Consider the following 26890-nt stretch of genomic DNA (forward strand, 5'->3'; position numbering starts at 1 on the left):
ATACATTTACCCCAAAAATATATGGGGATCGGAAATAATGCAGACAATTACATTGATAGAAGCCACAATCTATCTGCAATATTAAAGCTGATCTACCCACAAAACAAAAAACAAAACAAAACAAAAAAAACACGGTCTATACCTCTGACTGTGTCTGTGGTACTTAAAGTAGATGACGGGATGCCTGTTGTTACCCTTAATCACATTTCCTCCTTCATTAAGGTTTATCATTAAACAGTGTTTGGTAGCAAAGAGCTGAGGACAACGTTCTTGACCAGTGTTTTTTAAATTTTTATTAATTTAACCTTTATTTATCTAGGCAAGTCAGTTAAGAACAAATTCTTATTTACAATGACGGCCTGAGACTACATTGGTCAACCAACGGAATAAGAGAGGTACTGGCTACACTGTTCTGACAGAGCTGTGAGGACTTAAGTGTGGGGAAGATACAGCCAACGGAGCCAGTCATGATGACCTGAAGTAATTAAGCCGCTACCTGTTTAGACACCGCAGATAAACAAGGCCAGCATGCCGGTGTGCAAATGTCTGATGAGCTGATGGGAGGAGGTGGTAATTGATGCTGACAGTAAGCTGTCTCTGTCAATCAGTGTGACAAACACACACCTAGCCACAGGTCTCACACACACACACACACACACACACACACACACACACACACACACACACACACACACACACACACAACCTAGACACACCTCTCACACACACCTCAAACACCCGTACAAGCTCTCTCCTCCATCCCAGTCACTCTGAGACACCTCCTCTACAGCCACACAGTACTGCCACTGAGAGAAGGTAAGACAAATATACAACTTTAACAATGCAGGACAGACATAGCTAATATACTGTAGGACAGGCATAGCTAATATACTGTAGGACAGGCATAGCTAATATACTGTAGGACAGGCATAGCTAATATACTGTAGGACAGGCATAGCTAATATACTGTAGGACAGGCATAGCTAATATACTGTAGGACAGGCATGGTTAATATACTGTAGGACAGGCATAGCTAATATACTGTAGGACAGGCATAGCTAATATACTGTAGGACAGGCATAGCTAATATACTGTAGGACAGACATAGCTAATATACTGTAGGACAGCCATAGCTAATATACTGTAGGACAGGCATAGCTAATATACTGTAGGACAGGCATAGCTAATATACTGTAGGACAGGCATAGCTAATATACTGTAGGACAGGCATAGCTAATATACTGTAGGACAGGCATAGCTAATATACTGTAGGACAGACATAGCTAATATACTGTAGGACAGACATAGCTAATATACTGTAGGACAGACATAGCTAATATACTGTAGGACAGGCATAGCTAATATACTGTAGGATAGACATAGCTAATATACTGTAGGACAGACATAGCTAATATACTGTAGGATAGGCATAGTTAATATACTGTAGGACAGACAGATAATATACTGTAGGACAGACATAGCTAATATACTGTAGGACAGGCATAGCTAATATACTGTAGGATACACATAGCTAATATACTGTAGGACAGACATAGCTAATATACTGTAGGACAGGCATAGCTAATATACTGTAGGATAGACATAGCTAATATACTGTAGGATAGACATAGCTAATATACTGTAGGATAGACATAGCTAATATACTGTAGGACAGACATAGCTAATATACTGTAGGACAGACATATCTAATATACTGTAGGACAGACATAGTTAATATACTGTAGACAGACATAGCTAATATACTGTAGGACAAGCATATCTAATATACTGTAGGACAGACATAGCTAATATACTGTAGGACAGGCATAGCTAATATACTGTAGGACAGACATAGCTAATATACTGTAGGACAGACATAGCTAATATACTGTAGGACAGGCATAGCTAATATACTGTAGGACAGGCATAGCTAATATACTGTAGGACAGGCATAGCTAATATACTGTAGGACAGGCATAGCTAATATACTGTAGGACAGGCATAGCTAATATACTGTAGGACAGACATAGCTAATATACTGTAGGACAGACATAGCTAATATACTGTAGGACAGACATAGCTAATATACTGTAGGACAGGCATAGCTAATATACTGTAGGATAGACATAGCTAATATACTGTAGGACAGACATAGCTAATATACTGTAGGACAGGCATAGTTAATATACTATAGGACAGACAGATAATATACTGTAGGACAGACATAGCTAATATACTGTAGGACAGGCATAGCTAATATACTGTAGGATACACATAGCTAATATACTGTAGGACAGACATAGCTAATATACTGTAGGACAGGCATAGCTAATATACTGTAGGATAGACATAGCTAATATACTGTAGGATAGACATAGCTAATATACTGTAGGATAGACATAGCTAATATACTGTAGGATAGACATAGCTAATATACTGTAGGACAGACATAGCTAATATACTGTAGGACAGACATATCTAATATACTGTAGGACAGACATAGTTAATATACTGTAGACAGACATAGCTAATATACTGTAGGACAGGCATATCTAATATACTGTAGGACAGACATAGCTAATATACTGTAGGACAGGCATAGCTAATATACTGTAGGACAGACATAGCTAATATACTGTAGGACAGACATAGTTAATATACTGTAGGACAGGCATAGCTAATATACTGTAGGACAGGCATAGTTAATATACTGTAGGACAGACATAGCTAATATACTGTAGGACAGACATAGCTAATATACTGTAGGACAGACATAGCTAATATACTGTAGGACAGGCATAGCTAATATACTGTAGGACAGGCATAGTTAATATACTGTAGGACAGACATAGCTAATATACTGTAGGACAGGCATAGCTAATATACTGTAGGACAGGCATAGCTAATATACTGTAGGACAGACATAGCTGTATACTTTTCGAGAAAAGGGTTCCAAAAGGGTTCTTCGGCTGTCCCCATAGGAGAACCTTTTTTGGTTCCAGCTACAACCCTTTTGGGTTCCGTGTAGAACCTTCTGTAGAAAGGGTTCTACATGGAACTAAAAGGGTTCTATCTGCAACCAAACATAGTTCTTCAAAGGGTTCTCCTATGGGACAGGGTTCTCCTATGGGGATAGCCAGGTTCTAGATAGCACCTTTTTTTCTAAGAGTGCAGGGTAGCAGGGACATACCTAGAGTACATCAAGCAGTCTGTCTTTAGTAATCAATTTAAACCGGAACTTACTAACTATACTAGTGTTTATGGACTCCATATAGATGTTTTGAAGTCAGAAACAGGTGATGTTATTATTCATATTTGGAGTAGCAACTTGTAAACAGTTTGTATGTTATGGTACTGTCCTTCAGTGTTCTTTTGTTGCTGTGCTTGGATATATACGTTTTGTGCGTAAGTAAGATGCACCTAAATATTGACAAAAGTTATACAATGATTTGGTATAATATCAGGTACCTACATGCAGTACCAGTTTTGTTGTCTTTGGGAAGTTGTGTCCTTTTAAGGGGTAGGCAATAAACCCTTTACTTAATTATTCAATTATGGCCAATAATCCCATAGCACTTTTCACCAAAAAGCCCAGCTACGGTCAGCAGACAGGAATCTAGGTTGTGATGGTTTAATGGTCTATGGATATTTTAGAGTGGATTCTGGTATCCCCTCCAATTAAATAAGTCAATCCGTTTGACAGTCTTCAGTGTGCTATACCCATGCAACATCATTGAATTTTCAGGACCACATTGATATAGAGAGTCAACCAGGACTCAAAATAGGTCAGACTGCCTGATTAGGCATTGACTCTAATGTCAGCAACAATGTCATTTCACCAATAGAATGAAGAGCGATCCGCCTGTCACCTCGAATGTTTTGCTACTGCTGATTGACTTGAAATTCGCCTATTTGAACATGGTTTATATCTGGAAATGTCCTTATTGTCAGAGTCACAATAAACCAACCAATGTGACTTTCTGCATGCAGATATATGGTCTTGATGCAGACATACAGTGTTGACGCAGCTCAGTGCCGGGTGTTCCATTTGGCCCAGTTTCTATTAATCAACCTCATTGGCCCGGATTGACTTAAGTAAAAGACGAGCATGGTACTTGTCTGTACTGGACCGTGAAATCTATTCCTAATCCCTTTTACAAAGTCCTATCATCCAATCTGCTTCATCAAAGTGCATTCCTACTTATTTATGAATTTTCTATAACCATAATGTTGGTTTCATGGAAGAATTACATAATTCCCATAGTGCTAACAGAGTGTTATTAGAATGGCAGCACATGCATGAGCTACATTATAGAAGTGATTATAACCGTCTGCTAGATTAAACAGTCAGGCAATTTACTGGATATTCTCTTCAGGTTTCTGTGGGTGTTGTGTTTAACCCTTTAACGTCTTGACACTCTCGATGTGTGGTCCTTGTGTGGTCCTGATGTGCAGTCCCATGGCTGTCCCCCCATATATCATTGTGCCGTAGCCGTAGCCATTCAATCAGATTAGTTTATTCCCTGGATCAGTGGATTAGCTCTAGCGCCTGGGACCGAAGGGAGAGCTGCTCAGCTATAGGCTCGCTAGCTGGTTACCCTCCAAGCACTCTAAACAGATTGGCTCCTGAGAGTGGAGTTAGCCAGAATTAATCTGGGCAGGAGAGGGTTATTTTGAAGGTTACAGAAGAAAACCTGATAGTGCTTGATTCCCTTTTGTTTGGTATATCTGTAACTGTTTTGGTAGTGTCAGGCTAGACAGCAGTAGGCTACTGAAAGTGAAAGGCTACACGCACCAGTCTTCAGACTTCAATGAGAGTTAGACTAACACTTTGACGTCAAGGCATCGGAGTTAATGAGTGGACTGGTGCAGCCAATACAGATCTCCTAGGTAATCCACTAAAACAAAAGCACAAGATCCATGTAGAGGTCAAACTAAAACTGCACTGTTTACGTATAAGTATCTAGTACATAGCTTTCTCAGAAATCAGTAGTGGAAAGATTTGTTTACATACATACCTAAAAAACTGTATAAAGGCATTGTTCACCCAAATTACAAAATTGCATATTGGTTACCCTATAAATACTCTTTGGACAAAGAGAGAGAGTAATGTCTTTTTTTCTGTTTACCTGGCTGCTTGCACAAATGCTAACTTTAGCATTTTTGTCCAAAAGTTAGCATGTTTTAATTTAATGCCCAAATGACCCAAAAATGTTTAGCAAATGTATAGCTAAATGAACACTATGTGACAGTATGAAAGGTTTTTCACTGTATCTTTCATTGTACTTCCTCTCTCCCTCTCCTCCAGTGTTATGGAAGGACCCAGGCCGGTTGTTCTGAGCGGCCCCTCAGGGGCAGGGAAGAGCACTCTTATGAAGATGCTACTGAGGGATTATGATGGAGTCTTCGGCTTCAGCGTGTCACGTACGTTTGTGTTTCTGGCTCCTACCCCAATATCCTGTCTGGGAGGAAGTGGGACAGCACTAAGCCCTATCTATCGGTACTCTCAGCCTTATCAAACTCTAGGCCAAGTTTGTCAAAGGATTTTGATGTGGGATAGCTCTGTATCCAATCCATATCCAACCACAATTATAACTAGTTATGGTTCTGCTGACTGGTACGAGACAGGGATGTCCTCTATCTCCATTCCTCTTCTTGTTGGCTGCAATGTAGACCACTGAACACTACAGAAACGGCATACCTTTACGGTCGGCTGGCATGTCTTTGAATGCACATCTTTGAGGTTGTTGTTAGCCTTCCTTATGACCAGGAGTTGATGATGGATGTTGATGATAGATGTCGATGATGGATGTCAATGATGGATGTTGCTGACGGATGTTGATGATGGATGTTGATGATGGAGGTTGATGATGGATGTTGATGATGGATGTTGATGATGGAGGTTGATGATGGAGGTTGATGATGGAGGTTGATGATGGAGGTTTATGATGGATGTTGATGATGAATGTTGGTGATGGATGTTGATGATGGAGGTTTATGATGGTTGTGGATGATGGATGTTGATGATGGATGTTGATGATAGATGTCGATGATGGATGTCAATGATGGATGTCGCTGACGGATGTCGCTGACGGATGTTGATGATGGAGGTTGATGATGGATGTTGATGATGAATGTTGGTGATGGAGGTTTATGATGGATGTTGATGATGGATGTTGATGATGGAGGTTGATGATGGATGTTGATGATGGATGTTGATGATGGAGGTTGATGATGGATGTTGATGATGGAGGTTGATGATGGATGTTGATGATGGATGTTGATGATGGATGTTAATGATGAAGGTTGATGATGGATGTTGATGATGGAGGTTGATGATGGATGTTGATGATGGATGTTGATGATGGAGGTTGATGATGGATGTGGATGATGGATGTTGATGATGGATGTTGATGATGGAGGTTGATGATGGTTGTGGATGATGGATGTTGATGATGGAGGTTGATGATGGATGTTGATGATGGAGGTTGATGAATGGTGTTGATGATGGATGATGAATGTTGAGGCTGTTGGATTCGACAGTTTGAACATTGAAATATTAAATAAATGATAGAGAAGAAGCATAGAATATCTGTAGAAAGACAGATAGCTGTGGAATGTTTTGGAATGTGTTGGGGGACGGGAGCAGACCACCATGTTGATACAGGAAAGACAGATGGACATCTGTGGATTAGATGAAAGAGGGGTTGAGGTCAGGAGGTGAGGACAGATTCTCATCAGGGAGTTATAAAGGTTTGGTATCCTGTTTCCCTTTTAACCCTCTTCCTGTAGAACCATAAATGTAAGGATTAGAGAGAGGGAGTGTCTTAAGTAGGATGTATATAACTGTGATGGAGAGAAATGTTTTGCTGTCTGAATTACAGCTGTACAGAACCTTTGGGAAGAATTAAACTTGGTTAAAGCTTCTCTAGTGTCCGTGGGTTATTTACTCTGAAAAATAAGAACCTAACAGATGCTCACTGAATGTGTCCTTACAGATACAACACGGGACCCACGTCCAGGAGAGGTAGATGGCAAAGGTACAGTAACATTCTCTGACTCATAAACACAGTGTCACGCCTGCTCCCGCTCTCCCTCTCTGGCGCTCGAGGGTGCCAGACTTCCCTTCATTACGCACACCTGTCACCATCATTACGCTCATTAGCGCTCACTGGACTCACCTGGACTCCTTCACTTTGTTGATTGCCTTCCCTATTCCTGTCTGCGCCCCCGTTTGTTCCCTGTGTCAGCATTAATGTCATTACTATGTGTTCATTTCCAGACGCTGTCTTGTCCTGTTCCATGTCCATTGCTAAATTAAATGTTCACTCCCTGTACCTGCTTCTCGTCAACCAGCGTCAATCCTTGCACACAGATCATGTCAGTAAACCAAGAAGGATATCAGTGATGCTCTCCTGGATTTGAATCAAGCTGGTTTTGTAACTTCAAATCTGCTTTCAAGCCTGATTGACAATGAATTGATCATTCTCCTCTCCTGTCCATTTGAAGATTACCACTTCTCAAACAGGGAGGCTATGCAGGAGGATATTGATGATGGGAAATACATTGAGAATGCTGAGTTTTCCGGCAACCTGTATGGAACAAGGTAGAGTACATGTTGATAACCTGTTGACACCAAAATATCTTACATGTAGGGTTGCAAATTTCTGGTGATTTTCCCAAAATTCTCAGGCTTTCAAAAAATCCCAGATGGAGGATTCCTGGAATCAGGAGGGACTAACCAGGAAATACAACTCTCCAACCTGGATTTCTGAAAAATGTTGGGAACATTACTGGAGTTTTGGAACAGTATGCTAGTTGATTGGGTTTTATGTTGCCCTACCGGTGATATTGATACATCAAAATGAACAATCAGAGTATTTGCTCCACTGGTGACTAGAATCCAGTAGGGTATTCTCCTGTCATGGCTTTGTAAAGATATCTTTTAGTGCTGGTCCATTAATACCTGGATTAGCAAAGAGACAGGCCGGGGACAGAATGACCTTTATCCTCCATTATACACTGCATTCAGAAAGGGTTCAGACCTTTTCCCCTTTTCCACATTTTGTTATGTTACACCCTTACTCTAAAATGGATTAAATTAAAAAATGTTCCTCAATCTACACACAATATCCCATAATGACAAAGCGAAAACATAATTTACATAAGTATTAAGACCCTTTGCTATGAGATTAGAAATTGAGCTCAGGTGCATCCTGTTTCCACTGATCATCCTTGAGATGTTTCTACAACTTGATTGGAGTCCACCTGAGGTAAATTCAATTGATTGGACATGATTTAACTACAACATTTTCAGACAAGATAGAACGGCCAAAGGAGCGGGTGTTGCAATCTACTGCAGAGATAGCCTGCAGAGTTCTGTCCTACTATCCAGGTCTGTACCCAAACCATTTGAACTTCTACTTTTAAAAATCCATCTCTCTAAAAACAAGTCTCTCACCGTTGCCGCCTGCTATAGACCACCCTCTGCCTCCAGCTGTGCTCTGGACACCATATGTGAACTGATTGCCCCCCATCTATCTTCAGAGCTCGTGCTGCTAGGTGACCTAAACTGGAACATGCTTAACACCCCAGCCATCCTACAATCTAAGCTTGATGCTCTCAATCTCACACAAATTATCAATGAACCTACCAGGTACCACCCCAAAGCCGTAAACATGGGCACCCTCATAGATATCATCCTAACCAACTTGCCCTCTAAATACACCTCTGCTGTTTTCAACCAAGATCTCAGCGATCACTGCCTCATTGCCTGCATCTGTAATGGGTCAGCGGTCAAACGACCTCCACTCATCACTGTCAAACGCTCCCTGAAACATTTCAGCGAGGAAGTCTTTCTAATCAACCTGGCCCGGGTATCCTGGAAGGATATTGACCTCATCCCGTCAGTAGAGGATGCCTGGCTATTTTTTTTAAATGCCTTCCTCACCATCTTAAATAAGCACGCCCCATTCAAGAAATTTAGAACCAGGAACAGATATAGCCCTTGGTTCTCTCCAGACCTGACTGCCCTTAACCAACACAAAAACATCCTGTGGCGTTCTGCATTAGCATGGAACAGCCCCCGTGATATGCAACTTTTCAGGGAAGTTAGAAACCAATATACACAGGCAGTTAGAAAAGCCAAGGCTAGCTTTTTCAAGCAGAAATTTCCTTCCTGCAACACAAACTCAAAAAAGTTCTGGGACACTAAAGTCCATGGAGAATAAGAACACCTCCTCCTAGCTGCCCACTGCACTGAGGATAGGAAACTCTGTCACCTCCGATAAATCCACTATAATTGAGAATTTCAATAAGCATTTTTCTACGGCTGGCCATGCTTTCCACCTGGCTACCCCTACCGCGGTCAATAGCACTGCACCCCCCACAGCTACTCGCCCAAGCCTTCCCCATTTCTCCTTCTCCCAAATCCAGTCAGCTGATGTTCTGAAAGAGCTGCAAAATCTGGACCCCTACAAATCAGCCGGGCTAAACAATCTGGACCCTTTCTTTCTAAAATGATCTGCCGAAATTGTTGCAACCCCTATTACTAGCCTGTTAAACCTCTCATTCGTGTCGTCTGAGATTCCAAAAGATTGGAAAGCAGCTGCTGTCATCCCCCTCTTGAAAGGAGGGGACACTCTTGACCCAAACTGCTACAGACCTATATCTATCCTACCCTGCCTTTCTAAGGTCTTCGAAAGCCAAGTCAACAAACAAATTACCGACCATTTCGAATCCCACCGCACCTTCTCCGCTATGCAATCTGGTTTCAGAGCTGGTCATGGGTGCACCTCAGCCACGCTCAAGGTCCTAAACGATATCGTAACCGCCATCGATAAGAAACAATACTGTGCTGCCGTATTCATTGACCTGGCCAAGGCTTTCGACTCTGTCAATCACCACATCCTCATTGGCAGACTCAATAGCCTCGGTTTCTCAAATGATTGCCTCGCCTGGTTCACTAACTACTTCTCTGATAGAGTTCAACGTGTCAAATCGGAGGGCCTGTTGTCCAGGCCTCTGGTAGTCTCTATGGGGGTGCCACAGGGTTCAATTCTTGGGCCAACTCTTTTCTCTGTATACATCAATGATGTCGCTCTTGCTGCTGGTGAGTCTCTGATCCACCTCTACACAGACGACACCATTCTGTATACTTCTGGCCCTTCTTTGGACACTGTGTTAACAACCCTCCAGATGATCTTCAATGCCATACAACTCTCCTTCCGTAGCCTCCAACTGCTCTTAAATACAAGTAAAACTAAATGCATGCTCTTCAACCGATCGCTGCCCGCACCTGCCCGCCCGTCCAGCATCACTACTCTGGACGGTTCTTACTTAGAATATGTGGACAACTACAAATACCTAGGTGTCTGGTAGACTGTAAGCTCTCCTTCCAGACTCACATCAAACATCTCCAATCTAAAGTTAAATCTAGAATTGGCTTCCTATTTCGCAACAAAGCATCCTTCACTCATGCTGCCAAACATACCCTCGTAAAACTGACCATCCTACCTATCCTCGACTTCGGCGATGTCATTTACAAAATAGCCTCCAATACCCTACTCAATAAACTGGATGCAGTCTATCACAGTGCCATCCGTTTTGTCACCAATGCCCCATATACTACCCACCACTGCGACCTGTACGCTCTCGTTGGCTGGCCCTCGCTTCATACTTGTTGCCAAACCCACTGGCTCCAGGTCATCTACAAGACCCTGCTAGGTAAAGTCCCCCCTTATCTCAGCTCACTGGTCACCATAGCAGCACCCACCTGTAGCACGCGCTACAGCAGATATATCTCTCTGGTCACCCCCAAAGCCAATTCCTCCTTTGCCCGTCTCTCCTTCCAGTTCTCCGCTGCCAATGACTGGAACGAACTACAAAAATCTCTGAAACTGGAAACACTTATCTCCCTCACTAGCTTTAGGCACCAGCTGTAAGAGCAGCTCACAGATCACTGCACCTGTACATAGCCCATCTATAATTTAGCCCAAAGAACTACCTCTTCCCCTACTGTATTTATTTATTTAGCTCCTTTGCACCCCATTATTTCTATTTCTACTTTGCACTTTCTTCCACTACAAATCTACCATTCCAGTGTTTTACTTGCTATATTGTATTTTCTTTGCCACCATGGCCTTTTTTGCCTTTACCTCCCTTATCTCACCTCATTTGCTCACATTGTATATAGACTTATTTTTCTACTGTATTATTGACTGTATCTTTGTTTTACTCCATGTGTAACTCTGTGTTGTTGTATGTGTCGAACTGCTTTGCTTTATCTTGGCCAGGTCGCAATTGTAAATGAGAACTTGTTCTCAACTTGCCTACCTGGTTAAATAAAGGTGAAATAAAAAATAAATACAAAATTTGGAAAGGCACACACCTGTCTTTATAATGTCCCGCAGTTCACAGTGCATGTAAAAGCAACAACCAAGCCATGAGATCAAAGGAAATGTCTGTAGTGCCCAGAGAAAGGACTGTGTTGAGGCACAGATCTGGGGAAGGGTACCAAACATTTCTGCAGCATTGACGATCCTCAAGAACACAATGGTCTACATCATTTTTAAATGGAAGAAGTTTTGAACTACCAAGACTCCTCCTAGAGCTGGCCGCCCAGCCGAATTGAGCAATCGGGGGAGCAACCTGATGGTTACTATGACAGTGTTCCAGAGAACCTATGTGGAGATGAGAGAACCTTCCAGAAGGACAACCATCTCAGCAGCACTCCACCAATCAGGCCTTTATGGTAGAGTGGCCAGACGGAAGCCACTCCTCAGTAAAATGTCAGCCCGATTGGAGTTTGCCAAAAGACACCTAAAGACTCTCAGACCATGCGAAACAAGATTCTCTGGTCTGAAGAAACCAATGTTGAACACTTTGGCCTGAATAGCAAGTGTCACATCTGGAGGAAACCCAGCACCATCCCCATGGGGAAGCATGGTGGTGGCAGCATCATGCTGTGGGGTTGTTTTTCAGTGGCACTGACTGGGAGACTAGTCAGGATTGAGGGAAAGATAAACAAAGATCAAGTACAGAAAGGTCATTGATGAAAACCTGCTCCAGAGCGCCCAGGACTTCAGACTGGGGTGAAGGTTCACCTTCCAACAGGACAATGACCCTAAGCACACAGCTAAGACAACGCAGGAGTGGCTTCGGGACAAGTCTCAGAATGTCCATGAGTGGCCCAGCCAGACCCCATACTTGAACCCAATCGAGCATCTCTGGAGAGACCTGCAGCAACGCTCCACATCCAACCTGACAGAGCTTGAGAGGATCTGCAGAGAAGAATGGGAGAAACTCCCCAAATACAGGTATGCCAAGCTTAAAAATCGAATCAAATCAAATTTTATTGGCCACATACACATGTTAAGCAGATGTTATTGCATCATACCCAAGAAGACTTGAGACGCTGCCAAAGGTGCTTCAACAAATTACTGAGTAAAGGGTCTGAATACATTTTTATTTAAATTAATTTAGAAACATTTCTATAAACCTGTTTTTGCTTCGTCATTATGGGATATTGTGTGTAGATTGGTGAGTGAAAAAAAAAGATTTAATAAATTTTAGAATAAGCCTGTAATGCAACAAAATGTGGAAGAATTCAAGGGGTCTGAATACTTTCTGAATGCACTGTACATATCAGGATAGCACTTGATAGCACACAGAACTCAGCACCTGCAGTGTCACTCTTAATCTGAACCTCTGAACCCTGATATTAGCTTTTGGTGTTATGATTAATGTTACTATCCTCTTACCCTAGCTATTCTGTAGCATTTGAGGAATAGTCACTGGTCTAATGTCACTCCCCATCCCCTTTTATAAGCCCATTGTACATATGTAGGTGGAAAGGTGCGTTCTTGTGCTGTTCAATGGGATCCTGAAACAATTAATGAGCATCATTTATGTTGTCTATTTTCTACACAGCAAGTCTTCTGTAGATGACGTGAGGGCCAAGGGCCTCATCTGCATCTTAGATGTGGAGATCCAGGGAGTGAGGAACATCAAGGAGACTGATCTGGACCCCATCTATGTTTCTATCCAGCCCCCCTCTATTGAGATCCTGGTAAAGTCCAATTCAGAGTTCAGAGCTGTCATAGTCCGCATGGTCCATTAGAAAACATTTACGAACTCATTTGATATACTCTTATTGAGGTGCAGATATATGTCACAATGGAATAGACTATCGTGGCTCTGCGTCCGTAAACTATGTAACTAGTCAACAATCATACAACGCAGAGAGTTTTACTGTATTTTGGCGTTTCTTAAGGTTTTGAGTTTGGACCCCTATTATTTTCTCTATATGATAATAATCCTTAGACATGTCAACCCAACCTGGTCTCAGAGCATTTAGTAAATCCGAGCCACTCAATTTAGTATATGTTATGTTTATTTTGGTATGTATTAGTTTGTGGATGTCTATCACCAATTTCATATATGTTCCGAATTATAATTTGTATCATATGTAATGAATTTGCATAACATACAATATGTTATGAATTAGAAAAATTCACTATGTTATGATTTTGCAAAATGTATGATATGTAACGAATTCTAAATAGGTAGGTAGCTGACTAATGTTAGCTAGGCTAAAGGGTTAGGGTTAAGGTTGGGAGTTAGGTTAAAGGGTTAAGCTTAGGGTTAGGTGAAGGGCTAGCCAAAAGGGTTGAAGTTAGGGGAAGGGTTAGCTAACATGCTAAGTAGCTAAAAAGTATTAAGTAGTTGAAAAGTTACTAAAATGCTAAAGATGTCAATGGTGAGATTAAAACTCGCAACCTTTGGATTGATAGACAGTCACGTTATACACCCACCTATCCACCGCGATCAATCTACATACTTTTGTTTTTTGCGTAGGTAACCATAGGTCTTATGTAACCATACCAAACGTAACATAGCATACTAATTTCAGTGTCCTGGATTTCCGTTGACTATGTTACGTCTAGTCTATAAGACCGGGCTGGTCATCCTTGAGGTCGTGATATGAGACTCTTGAAATGTACAAATTGTAATACATTTGGGGACCATTGATGTTTACAGGAAAAGCGTCTGAGGGACAGAAATACTGAGACAGAGGAGAGTCTGCAGAAGCGTCTGGAGGCAGCGCGAGTTGACATGGAGCTCAGTAGGTCCCCTTTACTGTCCTATGTAGACATGGCCATACTACAAATGTTTGGAGAATATGGATGGAACAACACATTATCCATGCTATGCCTTTAACAATGATTTGAGAAGAGCTTTCATAATTTATCACTTCTATTTCAGGCAACGAGCCAGGAGTGTTTGACGTGCTTATAGTCAATGATGACTTAGAGGAGGCGTATGACAAGTTGCAAAGTGTTCTTATTGAGGTGAGTCTGAAGAGGATTGTTGTCTGCATGTAGTATGGGGACAAAGTATAATTCTCTAATTGTCAGTCAGTCGGTAGCAGTGGAGGCTGCTGAGGGGAGGACGGCTCATAATAATGGCTGAAACGGAGTTAATTGAATGGTATCAAACGCATGGAAACCATGAGTTTGATGTATTTGATATCATTCCAAATATTCCGCTCCAACCATTACCACAAGCCCGTCGTCCACAATTACGGTGCCACCAATCTCCTGTGGTCGGCAGTAAGTGTTGAGTCATATTTATGTGATGGGTTTGTAACTACACTTAATATTCTTATACTTGTCTCAACAGGAAATAACGAAGGTTCAGTCGACCAAGAAAGAAAAATGCAATTCGTAAGAAGCAATTTGTTATTATGCATATCACAGCCACACATTTTTAATAGAAAACTAGTTAGTTCAATTGAGAACAAGCTTTCACTATTCAATGTAAAGTATAACTTTTCACATGCTTAATGTTTTTCACTTTATTCAACCCTCCTCTCCCTCTCCTCAGTGTTATGGAAGGACCCAGGCCGGTTGTTCTGAGCGGCCCCTCAGGGGCAGGGAAGAGCACTCTGCTAAAGAAGCTGCTGAAGGACTACAAGGGAGTCTTCGGCTTCAGCGTGTCACGTACGTTCTGTGACACCAGATGTAGTTTCCAGCAGTAGGGCAGCAGTATCTATCCCCGCTGGTGCGACTGGACCACGAGGAAGACCAATGAACAATAAAGAAACCATATACAGTTAGGGTTGTCTTGCATAGCATTTACAGGTTGAGGTTATTGATATCACTCTGTATCATATGATCACAGAATAGGATGGATGTTGAATTGATGCTCACTGAATGTGTCCTTACAGATACAACCCGGGATCCACGTCCAGGAGAGGTAGATGGCAAAGGTACAGTAAAATGTTTTCAGTCAAAACACAGAAACATGTCAGTAAGCCCAGAAAGATATCAGTGGCGCTCTCCAGGCCCAGAATGAAGCTTCCATCTTTAATAAGAAATGCCTACTGTATGAACGCAGAGACTGGAATTCAATATATTACATTTTTACATTTTAGTCATTTAGCAGGCACTCCAAAACAGAGATAGCTAGGTGGGACAACCACATGTCATAGTAAGTACATTTTTCCTCAATAAAGTAGCTATCAGCAAAGTCAGAGCTAGTAAGGGGGGGTCAACTGCGAGTGTTACTTCACGAAAGGCATTACTTTATTATTTGGGTGGGTAAGGAGAAGGTGTGATGGGGTGCTGTGGGATTATTTAACGGTGTTTTCACATACAGTCCTCTTTAAAGTGAGCTGGGGTAAAAAAGAACATAAAACGAAAGGACTCAGTTCTCTTTGTATTCACACTGCCTTTGAATGAGGACTCAACTCGTTTGCCAGTTCACTTCCCCTAGTTTGTGGACCGAGTCCTCTTTGCATTCACATTGCTATGTTTAGAAAGGAGCCAAGATCTTTTTCCTACATGCACTCTGTATTTTTACAAAGTGCAGGACAAGCCATTCAATCAGAATTGGTTATTGGACTGTAGCTAATAGATTACAATTATGTCTCATTTTAATTAAATGCAATCTGAAGATACTATTAACATGCACATTTGTTTGCTAACAGAATAAATAGCAATATAATGTTGTAATTGAAATTGTACAGGCTACTGCCCCTTTAAGAGCTAGAATAGATTTTGTACCCTATGTTGTGATTCTCACCAAATAGGTTGTCTTCTCACACTATTCCTAACCCCACAATCAATAAACAGTTTATGAAGCTCTCTTAGCCTATAGTTCACATTTTGCGAATAAATAATCTGAACAAAAAAATCCACACATTTTGGAATTTCTGTGCATCCTTGACAATCGCTAATCAACATCCAACAACCACACTTTTTTCCCCCTGCGAACCTGCACATCATCTCTCTTTTGTGGCACCAATGTGAGGGGTTATGGCAGGGAAAACGGTGTTGCTGTAGTCTAGTGTGCGGTGCAGGAATAATGACAAGCGAACCTGGAGAGTTTTGCATTCACATTGGGAACCGGACCGCGGAATTCAAGCGAATTTCCCTCATTAAAATGCAAATCAATTTATAACATTTTTGACGTGTGTTTTTCTGGATTTTTTTTGTTGTTATTCTGTCTCTCACTGTTCAAATAAACCTACCATTAACATTATAGACTGATCATTTCTTTATCAGTGGGCAAACGTACAAAATCAGCAGGGGATCAAATACGTTTTTTCCCCCTCACTGTAACAAGGGTCTGTAGTGATGCCTCTAGCACTGAGATGCAGTGCCTTAGACTGCTGCACCATTCGGGAGATGTTCAATCAGGTTGAAGTCCGGGCTCTGGCTGGGCCACTCAACAACATTCAGAGACTTGTCTCGAAACCACTCCTGTGTTGTCTTGGCTGTGTGCTTAGGGTCGTTGTCCTGTTCAAAGGTGAACCAGTCACCCCAGTCTGAGGTCCTGACTGCTCTGGAGCAGGTTTTCATCAATGATCTCTCTGTACTTTGCTCCTTTCATCTTTCCCTCGATCCTGACTAGAATCCCGGTCCCTGCCGCTGAAAAACATCCCCACAGCATGATGCTACCACCACCATGCTTCACCGTAGGGATGATGCCAGGTTTTCTCCAGACATGATGCTTGGCATTCAGGCCAAAGAGTTCAATCTTGGTTTCATCAGACCAGAAAATCTAGTTTCTCATGGTCTGAGAGTGTTTAGGTGCCTTTTGGCAAGCTTCAAGCAGGCAGTAATGTGCCTTTTACTGATGAGTGGTTTCTGTCTGGCCACTCTACCATAAAGGCCTGATTTGGTGGAGAGCTGCAGAGATGGTTGTCCTTCTGGAAGGTTCTCCCATCTCCACAGAGGAACTCTGGAGCTCTGTCAAAGTGACCATCAGGTTCTTGGTCACCTCCTTGACCAAGGCCCTTCTCCCCTGATTGCCAAGTGGCCAGCTCTAGGAAGAGTCTTGGTGGTTCCTAACTTCATCCATTTAAGAATGATGGAGGCCACTGTGTTCTTGGGGACCTTCTATGCTGCAGACATTTTCCCCTGATCTGTGCCTCGACACAATCTTGTCTCAGGGATCTACAGACACTTCCTTTGACCTCACGGCTTTGTTTTTGCTGTGACATTTACATTTCAGTCATTTAGCATAAGCTCTTATCCAGAGCGACTTACAGTAGTGAATGCATACATTTTGTTTTTATTTTTTTCATACTGGTCCCCCATGGGAATCAAACCCACAACCCTGGCGTTGCAAACACCATGCTCTACCAACTTAGCCACACAGGACCATGCACTGTCAACTGTGGAACCTTTTTATAGACAGTTGTGTGCCTTTCCAAATCATGTCCAATTAATTTAATTTACCACAGGTGGACTCCAATCAAGTTGTAGAAACATCTCAAGGATGATCAGTGGAAACAGGATGCATCTGAGCTCAATTTCGAGTCTTATAACAAAGTGTTTGAATAATTGTAAATAAGGTATTTCTGTTTAGTTTTTTTGCTAAAATTGCAAACATTCCTAAACCTGTTTTCGCTTTGTCATTATGTGGTATTGTGTGCAGATTGCAGAATTTTTTTTTATTAATACATTTTAGAAAAAGGCTGTATCATAACAAAATTTGGAAAAAGTCAAGGGGTCTGAATACTTTCCGAAGGCACTGTAGAGTTGAAATGTATTCCCTTTTTAGTTTTCATCCCAACATTATAATTTATATACATCACAGAAGACCGAAAATATAAAAACCCTTTGACATGGAAAAATTTAAATAATGTTTATTTATTATGAACAATTTTAATAACGTTCCAATTCAATGTATCACAATTCCAGTGGGTCAGAAGTTGACATTCACTAAGTTGACTGTGCCTTTAAACAGCTTGGAAAATTCCAGAAAAGGATGTCATGGCTTTAGAAGCTTCTGATAGCCTAATTGACATAATTTGAGTCAATTGGAGGTGTACCTGTGGATGTATTTCAAGGCCTACCTTCAAACTCAGTGCCTCTTTGCTTGACATCATGGGAAAATCAAAAGAAATCAGCCAAGACCTCAGAAAGAAATTGTAGACCTCCATAAGTCTGATTCATCCTTGGGAGCAATTTCCAAACGCCTGAAGGTACCATGTTCATCTGTACAAACAATAGTGCCCAAGTATAAACACCATGGGACCACGCAGCCATCATACTGCTCATGAAGGAGACACGTTCTGTCTCCTAGAGATGAACGTAATTTGGTGCGAAAAGTGCAAATCAATCCCAGAACAACAGCAAAGGACCTTGTGAAGATGCTGGAGGAAACAGGTACAAAAGTATCTATATCCACAGTGAAACAAGTCTTCTATCGACATAACCTGAAAGGCCGCTCAGCAAGGAAGAAGCCACTGCTCCAAAACCGCCATAAAAAAGACAGACAACGGTTTGCAACTGCACATGGGGAGAAAGATTGTACTTTTTGGGGAAATGTCCTCTGGTCCGAAGAAACAAATATAGAACTGTTTGGCCATAATGACCATCGTTATGTTTGGAGGAAGAAGGAAGAGGGGGGCAGCAGCATCATGTTGTGGGGGTGCTTTGCTGCAGGAGGGACTGGTGCACTTTACAAAATAGATGGCATCGTGAGGATGGAAAATTATGTGGATATATTGAAGCAATATCTCAAGACATCAGTTAGGAAATTAAAGCTTGGTCGCAAATGGGTCTTCCAAATGGACAATGACCCCAAGCATGCTTCCAAAGTTGTGGCAAAATGGCTTAAGGACAACAAAGTCAAGGCATTGGAGTGGCCATCACAAAGCCCTGACCTCCATCCCATAGAAAACTTGCGGGCAGAACTGAAAAAGTGTGTGCGAGCAAGGAGGCCTACAAACCTGACTCAGTTACACCAGCTCTGTCAGGAGGAATGGGCCAAAATTCACCCAACTTATTGTGGGAAGCTTGTGGAAGGCTACCCGAAACGTTTAACCCATGTTAAACAATTTAAAGACCATGCTACCAAATACTAATTGAGTGCATGTAAACTTCTGACCCACTGGGAATGTGATGAAAGAAATAAAAGCTGAAATAAATCATTCTCTCTGCTATTATTTTGACATTTCACATTCTTAAAATAAAGTGGTTGTCACATCCTGACCATAGTAAGATGTTATTCTCTATGGTAGAGTAGGTCAGGGCGTGACAGGGGGTGTTTGTCTGTTTTTGTATTTCTATGTTCAGTTTCTAGTTTTGTATTTCTATGTTCGTGTTGTTTGGGTTGATCTCCAATTGGAGGCAGCTGATCCTCGTTACCTCTAATTGGAAGTCATATTTATGTTGATGTTTGTCCCACCTGTGTTTGTGGGTGATTATATTTTGAGTAGTGTGTTTTCTTTCTGCGTCACGGTTTGTTTTTGTGTTTCAAGTATTAGTGTATTGCATTTCAGTTTCACGTTAAATTAAATATGTGGAACTACGAATACGCTGCATTTTGGTCCGATCCTGGTGATCCTAACTAACCTAAGACAGGGAATTTTTACTTGGATTAAATGTCAGGAATTGTGAAAAACTGAGTTGAAATGTATTTGGCTAAGGTGTATGTAAACTTTTGACTTCAACTATATAAAACCTGGAACTTCCAGCTTTTCTGTACCTACAGACCTCCATCACTACCTTGTTGCCCTCTTTTGTACGAACACAACCTTCACACCCTCTTCACCTACATATCCCAGCCTACTCCATTCCGACTGACACTGAAGCTCCCATGCTTCTTAACTCAAGTGAACTGCACCAGTGGCTCTCCAAATGATCCCCCTATAAGATACAACAATAAACATTATTTGTTGTGCCTTTTTTTTCTCCGTAGGCCTGTTCTGTCTGCCTATGCTTCTGGGGGCTACATTACTTCCCCTAGCAGACGTCCTATCGTCTGTTTCATCTGCAGGTGTAGCTATCTCCTCTTCATTTTGTGTTCTATCCAACCAAGTCTAAATGCCATTCACAAAAACATTGTGAAGAGAGAGTGATGGGGGTTACTTTCATCTTCACAGTATAGAGTGACCAAACTAAACAATACCAAGTGCATACTAGTTATGGTAAAAATACATCTAATATTCTCAGGAATACAAATGTCAGTTTGCACTTTGTGGTAAAAAGCTTTTGAAAATAGCCCCCTGTGATTCCTCCGTGGATCTCCTCTCCTGACCCCCCCCCCCCCCAGAAAATAAGTTGTCACATCCATAAAATGTCTGTTACTGTATGTACCCACCATTAGCATCACAACATTTTGTTGAGATTGATAGGCTTCATAGTAAAGCCTTTTGTTTGATATTTGATATACTCCAGTTCAGTAATATTAATTTAAAGTATGGATCATAGCTGCCAGCACAACCTGGTCCTGTTGTCAAGGCAGATATCCTTAGGACTGTTCTATTCATTTGATCAATACATCTATGTGATTTCCTACGACTTAAGCAACAGTTTTTGAGGAAGATAGATGTTTGATGTTTTCTATTTCCCCCCAGGAATATGGATAATGGAGAGTTAAAGCTTGATATCTTCTTCAGTTGAGCTCTAGTTTTATATATTTAGATTTTATAAAATAACGCAGTAACTGCACTACCAGGACTATGAGCTTTGCTGGATTCAGTCTATAGTGATTGTCTATTATTTTTTATTTTGTTGTTAGAAAGCATTACTAGCATTTTCACCTTTATTTACATCTATGCAATCTTTTTTTCCCAGTGAGACATCTGTTTTACCAGGACATATTTGAATGTGCTGTGATTCCTTCTCAATCTGAACACACCTGTCATGTTGCAATGCTAATGTGTATGTGTTGATATGAGTAGCTGTAGGTTCATTATGATGTCCTTGTTGAAGTGATTGTGACAGGGTTGTCCTGTGTTCCCTACAGCCCCCCCCCCCACCCCTCCCCCCACTGTATTAGGTCCACTGTGACATTGTAGAGGAATAATATAATCCCAATGGTAGGGGACAGTAATGTGTTAGTTTGATGTGTGCCCTGTACACCCTCTCTCCTTCTAAACTGTTATATACTGTACTGTGTTCTATACTGTGTATATATACTGTTCCTCTTGCATCCAGACAGCGTGTCTTTTTTGCCCGCTTCTAATCACCTTCCACATTTTATACTTGGGGGTCATTCATTGTGTGATTTGCTTCTAGTGATGTCAATGTTAATTTCCCTAATTGCTTGTAATGATGTGAATAAAAATGTCTCTATCTACCCATACTTATCCTTGCATTTTTTTCTATATCACCCTTTTTTAGTGCCTGAATACTAATCATTATACATCTATTGTACCCTGTAAATTTACCCTTTATTCATTTGAGAGAACTCCATCCAGCCTGACTGATTACTAACTGTTTCTTCTTCTCTCCTGTCTGTTTCAAGATTACCACTTCAGAAAAAGGGAGGCTATGCAGGAGGATATTGACACGGGAGAATTCATTGAAACTGATGAATTTTCTGGCAACCTGTATGGAACAAGGTAGAGTACATTTTCTGAACTTTTGGTTTGGACCAAAATGTCTCACAGTATTTTTTTGTTTACCTTTTATTACACTAGGCAAGTTAGTTAAGAACAAATTCTTACTTACAATGACAGCCTAAGAACAGTGGTTTAACTGCCTTGTTCAGTGGCAGAACGACAGATTTTTACCTTGTCAGCTCGGGGATTCGATCTCGCAACCTTTCAGTTACTGGACCAACTCTCTAACCACTCGGCTACCTGCCGCCCCTATGTATTAATCCGTGATAATCAGTGGTATAATTTTCGGGTTTGTTTGGTGGAATCGTGGATGCAATTAAACATAGCTATGTTTGTTTTCTCCACAGTAAGTGTGCTGTACAGGATGTGAGGGCCAAGGGCCTCATTTGTATTTTGGATGTGGATATTGCGGGAGTGAGACACATCAAGGAATCTGACCTGGACCCCATCTATGTTTCAATTCAGCCCCCCTCCATTGAGGTCCTGGTAAGAGTCCACAACCATACATTGCACAGCGTTCTTCTACTGCAAGGTTCCGCAACAGGTGACAAATTCGGCCCGCAAGCAATATTATTTGGCCCCTCAAAGTTTAAGTAAAAAAATAGAAGAAATCTGTTGTTGGACAAAGGAGACTGTAAAATCACCAGAAATTCAGCTAATGATTTTAATTTATAAAATCTGTTGCCAACTATCCCCATGGATAAATTGAAAGACATATGTGATTGTGTCTCAATGTAATCAATGTATTAAATTATGTTATTGTGAAATACATAATATATTTGAGATTATTTATGGCCCATTTGTAGTGTACAAATTATTAGGGGTTCACAGCATAGATTGGCCACTTTTTTGCTAATTTGGCAGACAGAAACTAGAGGCCATGAGTAACTTAGTCAAAAAGAATGGAACCAATTGGCTCATAGGTATTGCTGTTGTAAGAAGTCTTACTTAAATCCTGATATCCGCCTCCCCGTTTGACCTGAAACTGTGTATGTAGGTGTCTTTCCTCATGTTGAACAAATTTGCCTCAAGGACCCATAAACACCAGTCTCAACGTCAACAGTGAAGAGGCGACTCCGGGATGCTGGCCAGTGTCTGTGTTCTTTTGCCCATCTTAATCTTTTCCTTTTATTGGCCAGTCTGAGATATGGCTTTTTCTTTCGGAACTCTGCCTAGAAGGCCAGCATCCCGGAGTCGCCTCTTCACTGTTGACGTTGAGACTGGTGTTTTGCGGGTACTGTTTAATGAAGCTGCCAGTTGAGGACTTGTGAGGCATCTGTTTCTCAAACTAGACACTCTAATGTACTTGTCCTCTTGCTCAGTTGTGCACCGGGGCCTCCCACTCCTCTTTCTATTCTGGTTAGGGCCAGTTTGCGCTGTTCTGAGAAGGGAGTAGTACACAGCGTTGTACGAGATCTTCAGTTTCTTGGCAATTTCTCGCATGGAATAGCCTTAATTTCTCAGGACAAGAATAGACTGATGAGTTTCAGAAGAAAGTATTTTGTTTCTGGCCATTTTGAGCCTGTAATTCGAACCCACAAATGTTGATACTCCAGATACTTAACTAGTCTAAAAAAGGCCAGTTTTACTGCTTCTTTGATAAGCACAACAGTTTTCAGCTGTGCTAACATAATTGCAAAAGGGTTTTCTAATTATCAATTAGCCTTTTAAAATGATAAGCTTGGATTAGCTAACACAACGTGCCATTGGAACACAGGAGTGATGGTTGCTGATAATGGGCCTCTGTACACTTATGGAAATATTCCATAAAACATCTGCCGTTTCCAGCTACAATAGTCATTTACAACATTAACAATGTCTACACTGTATTTCTGATCAATTTGCTGTTGTTTTAATGGACAAAACATTTGCTTTTCTTTCAAAAACAAGGACATTTCTAAGTGTCCCCAAACTTTTGAACGGTAGTGTATATTAATAATTATGTTCCGGATAAAAAAAAACATTTGCAAAGAAAAAAGCAGCCTGTGGCTGAATCTAGTTGCCTACCATTCTTCTACTATGCAGTTTAACTTTTTGCATGCTTGCTAGACCTGAGATGGCCACATGGAATGTTTGTTCTTGAAATGTATAAACTGAAAATGCTTGTGGAACATTAATGTGTACAGGAAGAGCGTCTGAGGGGTAGAGCGACGGAGACGGAGGAAAAAATCCAGAGCCGCCTGGAGGCAGCACGGATTGACATGGAGGAGTGTAGGTTCACCATACTGTCCTATGTAAACATGGAGGAGTGTAGGTTCACCATACTGTCCTATGTAAACATGGAGGAGTGTAGGTTCACCATACTGTCCTATGTAAACATGGAGTGTAGGTCCACCATACTGTCCTATGTAAACATGGAGGAGTGTAGGTTCACCATACTGTCCTATGTAAACATGGAGGAGTGTAGGTCCACCATACTGTCCTACGTAAACTGGTTTTAAAACTACAAATGTTTGAGGGATGTGAATTGAACTAAGGACAGTCCATTACATGCCGTTGACAATGAGTTTTCATTTTTGTTTCTTCACTCTTCTGTTATAGGCAACGAGCCTGGATTGTTTGACATTGTCATTGTCAACGATGACTTGGATGAGTCCTATGAGAAGTTGCAAAGTGTTCTTAAGGAGGTGAGTCTGAAAAGAAGATGGCTGTATAAAGACAAGATACAGGAGGTATTGACTAGATACAGGAGATATTGACTAGATACAGGAGGTGTGGATGACTAGATACATGCATTCCATGTTGGAGAAGAGTTTGTATGTTCTATAACTATCTATATATTTATATTAACATGTCTTTCTCAATGGGACATGTTGGATAGCCGTTCAAGGCAAAACCTGCAATTTAAAATGTCATTTTAAGAGTTTATTGGTTATTACACAATTTGAAAAAGGACTATGTAATTACAGATCCCCTCGCTGAAAGTTATTTCTCATGTTTAATTACTCATGATCTATTTTATGTTATTACAAGTCCTTGTTCCAGTATGTAACTAATATCTTTTGTAATTTCACCTTTGTATTACCATGTTAAGAGCTCCAACCCAAATGTTGAGCACGTTCTACTCCCCTCCTCAACAGGAAATAATGAAAGTTCAGCAGGGCATCAAGTCGTAAGGAGCTACAGTACAGTGTCCCAGTCTTCCTCTTGCCTGGTACCTTACAGGAGATACATAAACCAACATTTGACACCAGCTAATTTCGATTTAGCCACCAAAGGAAACGTTCTGAGGGTTGCCATATGACGACTGTGGGGATTTCCACAGAAACGCATACTACCGAATGCACCTAAGACTCAAGAAGATGGTCTAAAACTCTTAGGTTGTTTTCCACATTCATTCAGTCTGTCATTTATGAGGATTTTTGAGTAAGACAAAGGGACATTTGAAAGGTACGTGTAGAGTATACAGTCGATACAGTTAAAAGTTAACGTCTACTTCATACCTTACTGCCAACTGGGTTTCAGCCATGTAGACGAATAGAAACCACTGCCAAAGCCAATAGACCTCCGTTAATTCAGAGTTTTGTGGTTATAATCTAAAGGTTTGACAATATACTTAACATGCCCCTGACTTGACATTTGTGATGAATGCCCTTGACATGTGCGATGGCCATCTCGCATACAGTATGATGGACAAACAACCCGAGAAGTAGTAAAACAAAAGTTGTGCATAAAACGGTGTCTTAGCTGTGAAATGTCATATTAGCGGACTAGCTTTGAGGTAAACACTGCTATGTCTTCATCTTAATCTAATTATATTCTTATTGGTCAAATAGTAAAACACCATTCTGTGTTCTGTAGTCTCATTTTTCTCCCTTGGTTTTAAGCAATGATAGTGTAGTCTGAATGATGTTACACCAAATGTAAGGATGTGTATGGTGGGGTGTTATACTAATTGAACAGTATTTGTGGATGAATATGTAAGGACCAAAGCACTCAACACACAGCTTTCATAGGTCAAATGTCAGACCTGTGGTTGTCAATTTAACTCGCAGGTCAATTACTGTAGCCATCCATCTGCAGAAAATAAAATGTGTGTGTCTTGTAGTGTATACTTTTGTATGCAATGGAGATAGACAAATAAAAAGTACTTACCACTCATACTGTTTAATTTGTCTTTCAGTGCATACATCACCGGTCACAAGGTACAGGAATACTCAATGAAATCAAACGATCATCAAAAATTCTTAATTTACTCATGATCTTATTCTCCATTTCTACAATATAACAAGACAATTGAAAACATGTAAAACATTGCCTTAGTGTAAATATTTCACTCCTAAATATCTATACAGTGTACACTTAAAAACCTGTCTATATGTATCTCCCGATAGGGATTTCAACATTCCTCTCTTTGTGAGACAAAGCTTTATGCTGGTAGGGGCCCTTGCTATGCTTTGGGCACATGAACCCTCTGATCTGTCGCTTTGGCTAATAAATCACAATCTACAAATCTAGCTCATGAAATATTAACTTTTGTAATGTCCAATGCCGCAAACTCAAAGGAACAATGTTTTCAAGTTTTCAAACTCGTGCAACTGTATTTGCATAAAGCATCTAACTAAACATTTCCCTGATATCATGACACTGTAATTCAACCAAAGCCAAACTCATTCAGACAAACACTTAACAAAACTTTAGACAGCCATTAATACATACATTTGACCAGTCTCCATTTTAGGTCAACATTTGTAAGATATCACATATTTGTGACCAGGATCTGGGCTATGAAGAGATATCATCCAAGTCCAGTTCATGTTGTATTTCATAACAGTCTACTGGAAGAGCAGATCAATGGAAGAACGGGCCTTGCAGCTTGGTGCGGACCTGGTCTCGTTTCACCTCTCTCTCCTTGAGGAAGGCCTGCAGCTTGTCGGTGGAGAAACACAAGATGGAGTCTCTGTGTTTGGAGGGGGCCCGCTCACCCCGTACCCACGGGATCTGGAGGCACTCAGCCGCTGAGGGTCTGGCCCTGAGGAAACACATCGGAAAAATTCCGAAATGGTTGGTTCTGGTTGTTGTAAC

General features: G+C 41.1%; 2 protein-coding genes across 3 annotated transcripts in view; one reads left to right on the forward strand and one right to left on the reverse strand.

The window, feature by feature from the left end:
• Nucleotides 1-717: 717 nt before the first annotated feature.
• LOC106574006 (guanylate kinase) lies at nt 718-25966 on the forward strand. 2 transcript variants are annotated; one of them, XM_045697341.1, is made up of 16 exons: nt 718-816; nt 5309-5424; nt 6999-7040; nt 7510-7606; nt 12931-13069; nt 14041-14125; nt 14266-14351; nt 14683-14726; nt 14887-15002; nt 15230-15271; nt 20218-20295; nt 21769-21865; nt 22213-22351; nt 23992-24076; nt 24407-24492; nt 24946-25966. In XM_045697341.1, the coding sequence occupies exons 2-16, from the start codon at nt 5313-5315 to the stop codon at nt 24979-24981; spliced, it is 1284 nt and encodes a 427-aa protein (XP_045553297.1). In that variant the 5' UTR covers nt 718-816; nt 5309-5312; the 3' UTR covers nt 24982-25966. The 2 variants fall into 2 exon arrangements, with proteins under 2 accessions (XP_045553297.1, XP_045553298.1); XM_045697342.1 differs by lacking the exon at nt 20218-20295 and having other exon boundaries at nt 733-816.
• The window catches only part of LOC106574005 (obscurin), a 56875-nt gene continuing 55938 nt past the window's right edge, over nt 25954-26890 (reverse strand). The window contains exon 70 of the mRNA XM_014149500.2: nt 25954-26837. Within this exon, the coding sequence (XP_014004975.2) occupies nt 26657-26837 (181 nt within the window). The 3' untranslated portion in view covers nt 25954-26656. The remainder of the gene's footprint in view (nt 26838-26890) is intronic.

Source organism: Salmo salar, chromosome ssa16, assembly GCF_905237065.1.
Source record: "Salmo salar chromosome ssa16, Ssal_v3.1, whole genome shotgun sequence".
NCBI classification, from domain to species: domain Eukaryota; kingdom Metazoa; phylum Chordata; class Actinopteri; order Salmoniformes; family Salmonidae; genus Salmo; species Salmo salar.

Bases quoted from the DNA above. Each gene is read 5' to 3' on its own strand.
- LOC106574006 (XM_045697341.1), top strand. From the start codon at position 5,313: ATGGAAGGACCCAGGCCGGTTGTTCTGAGCGGCCCCTCAGGGGCAGGG. The intron at 7,041-7,509 runs GTACAGTAACAT...GTCCATTTGAAG, and splicing joins AGGAGAGGTAGATGGCAAAG to ATTACCACTTCTCAAACAGG. The intron at 14,727-14,886 runs GTAAGAAGCAAT...CCCTCTCCTCAG, and splicing joins AAGAAAGAAAAATGCAATTC to TGTTATGGAAGGACCCAGGC.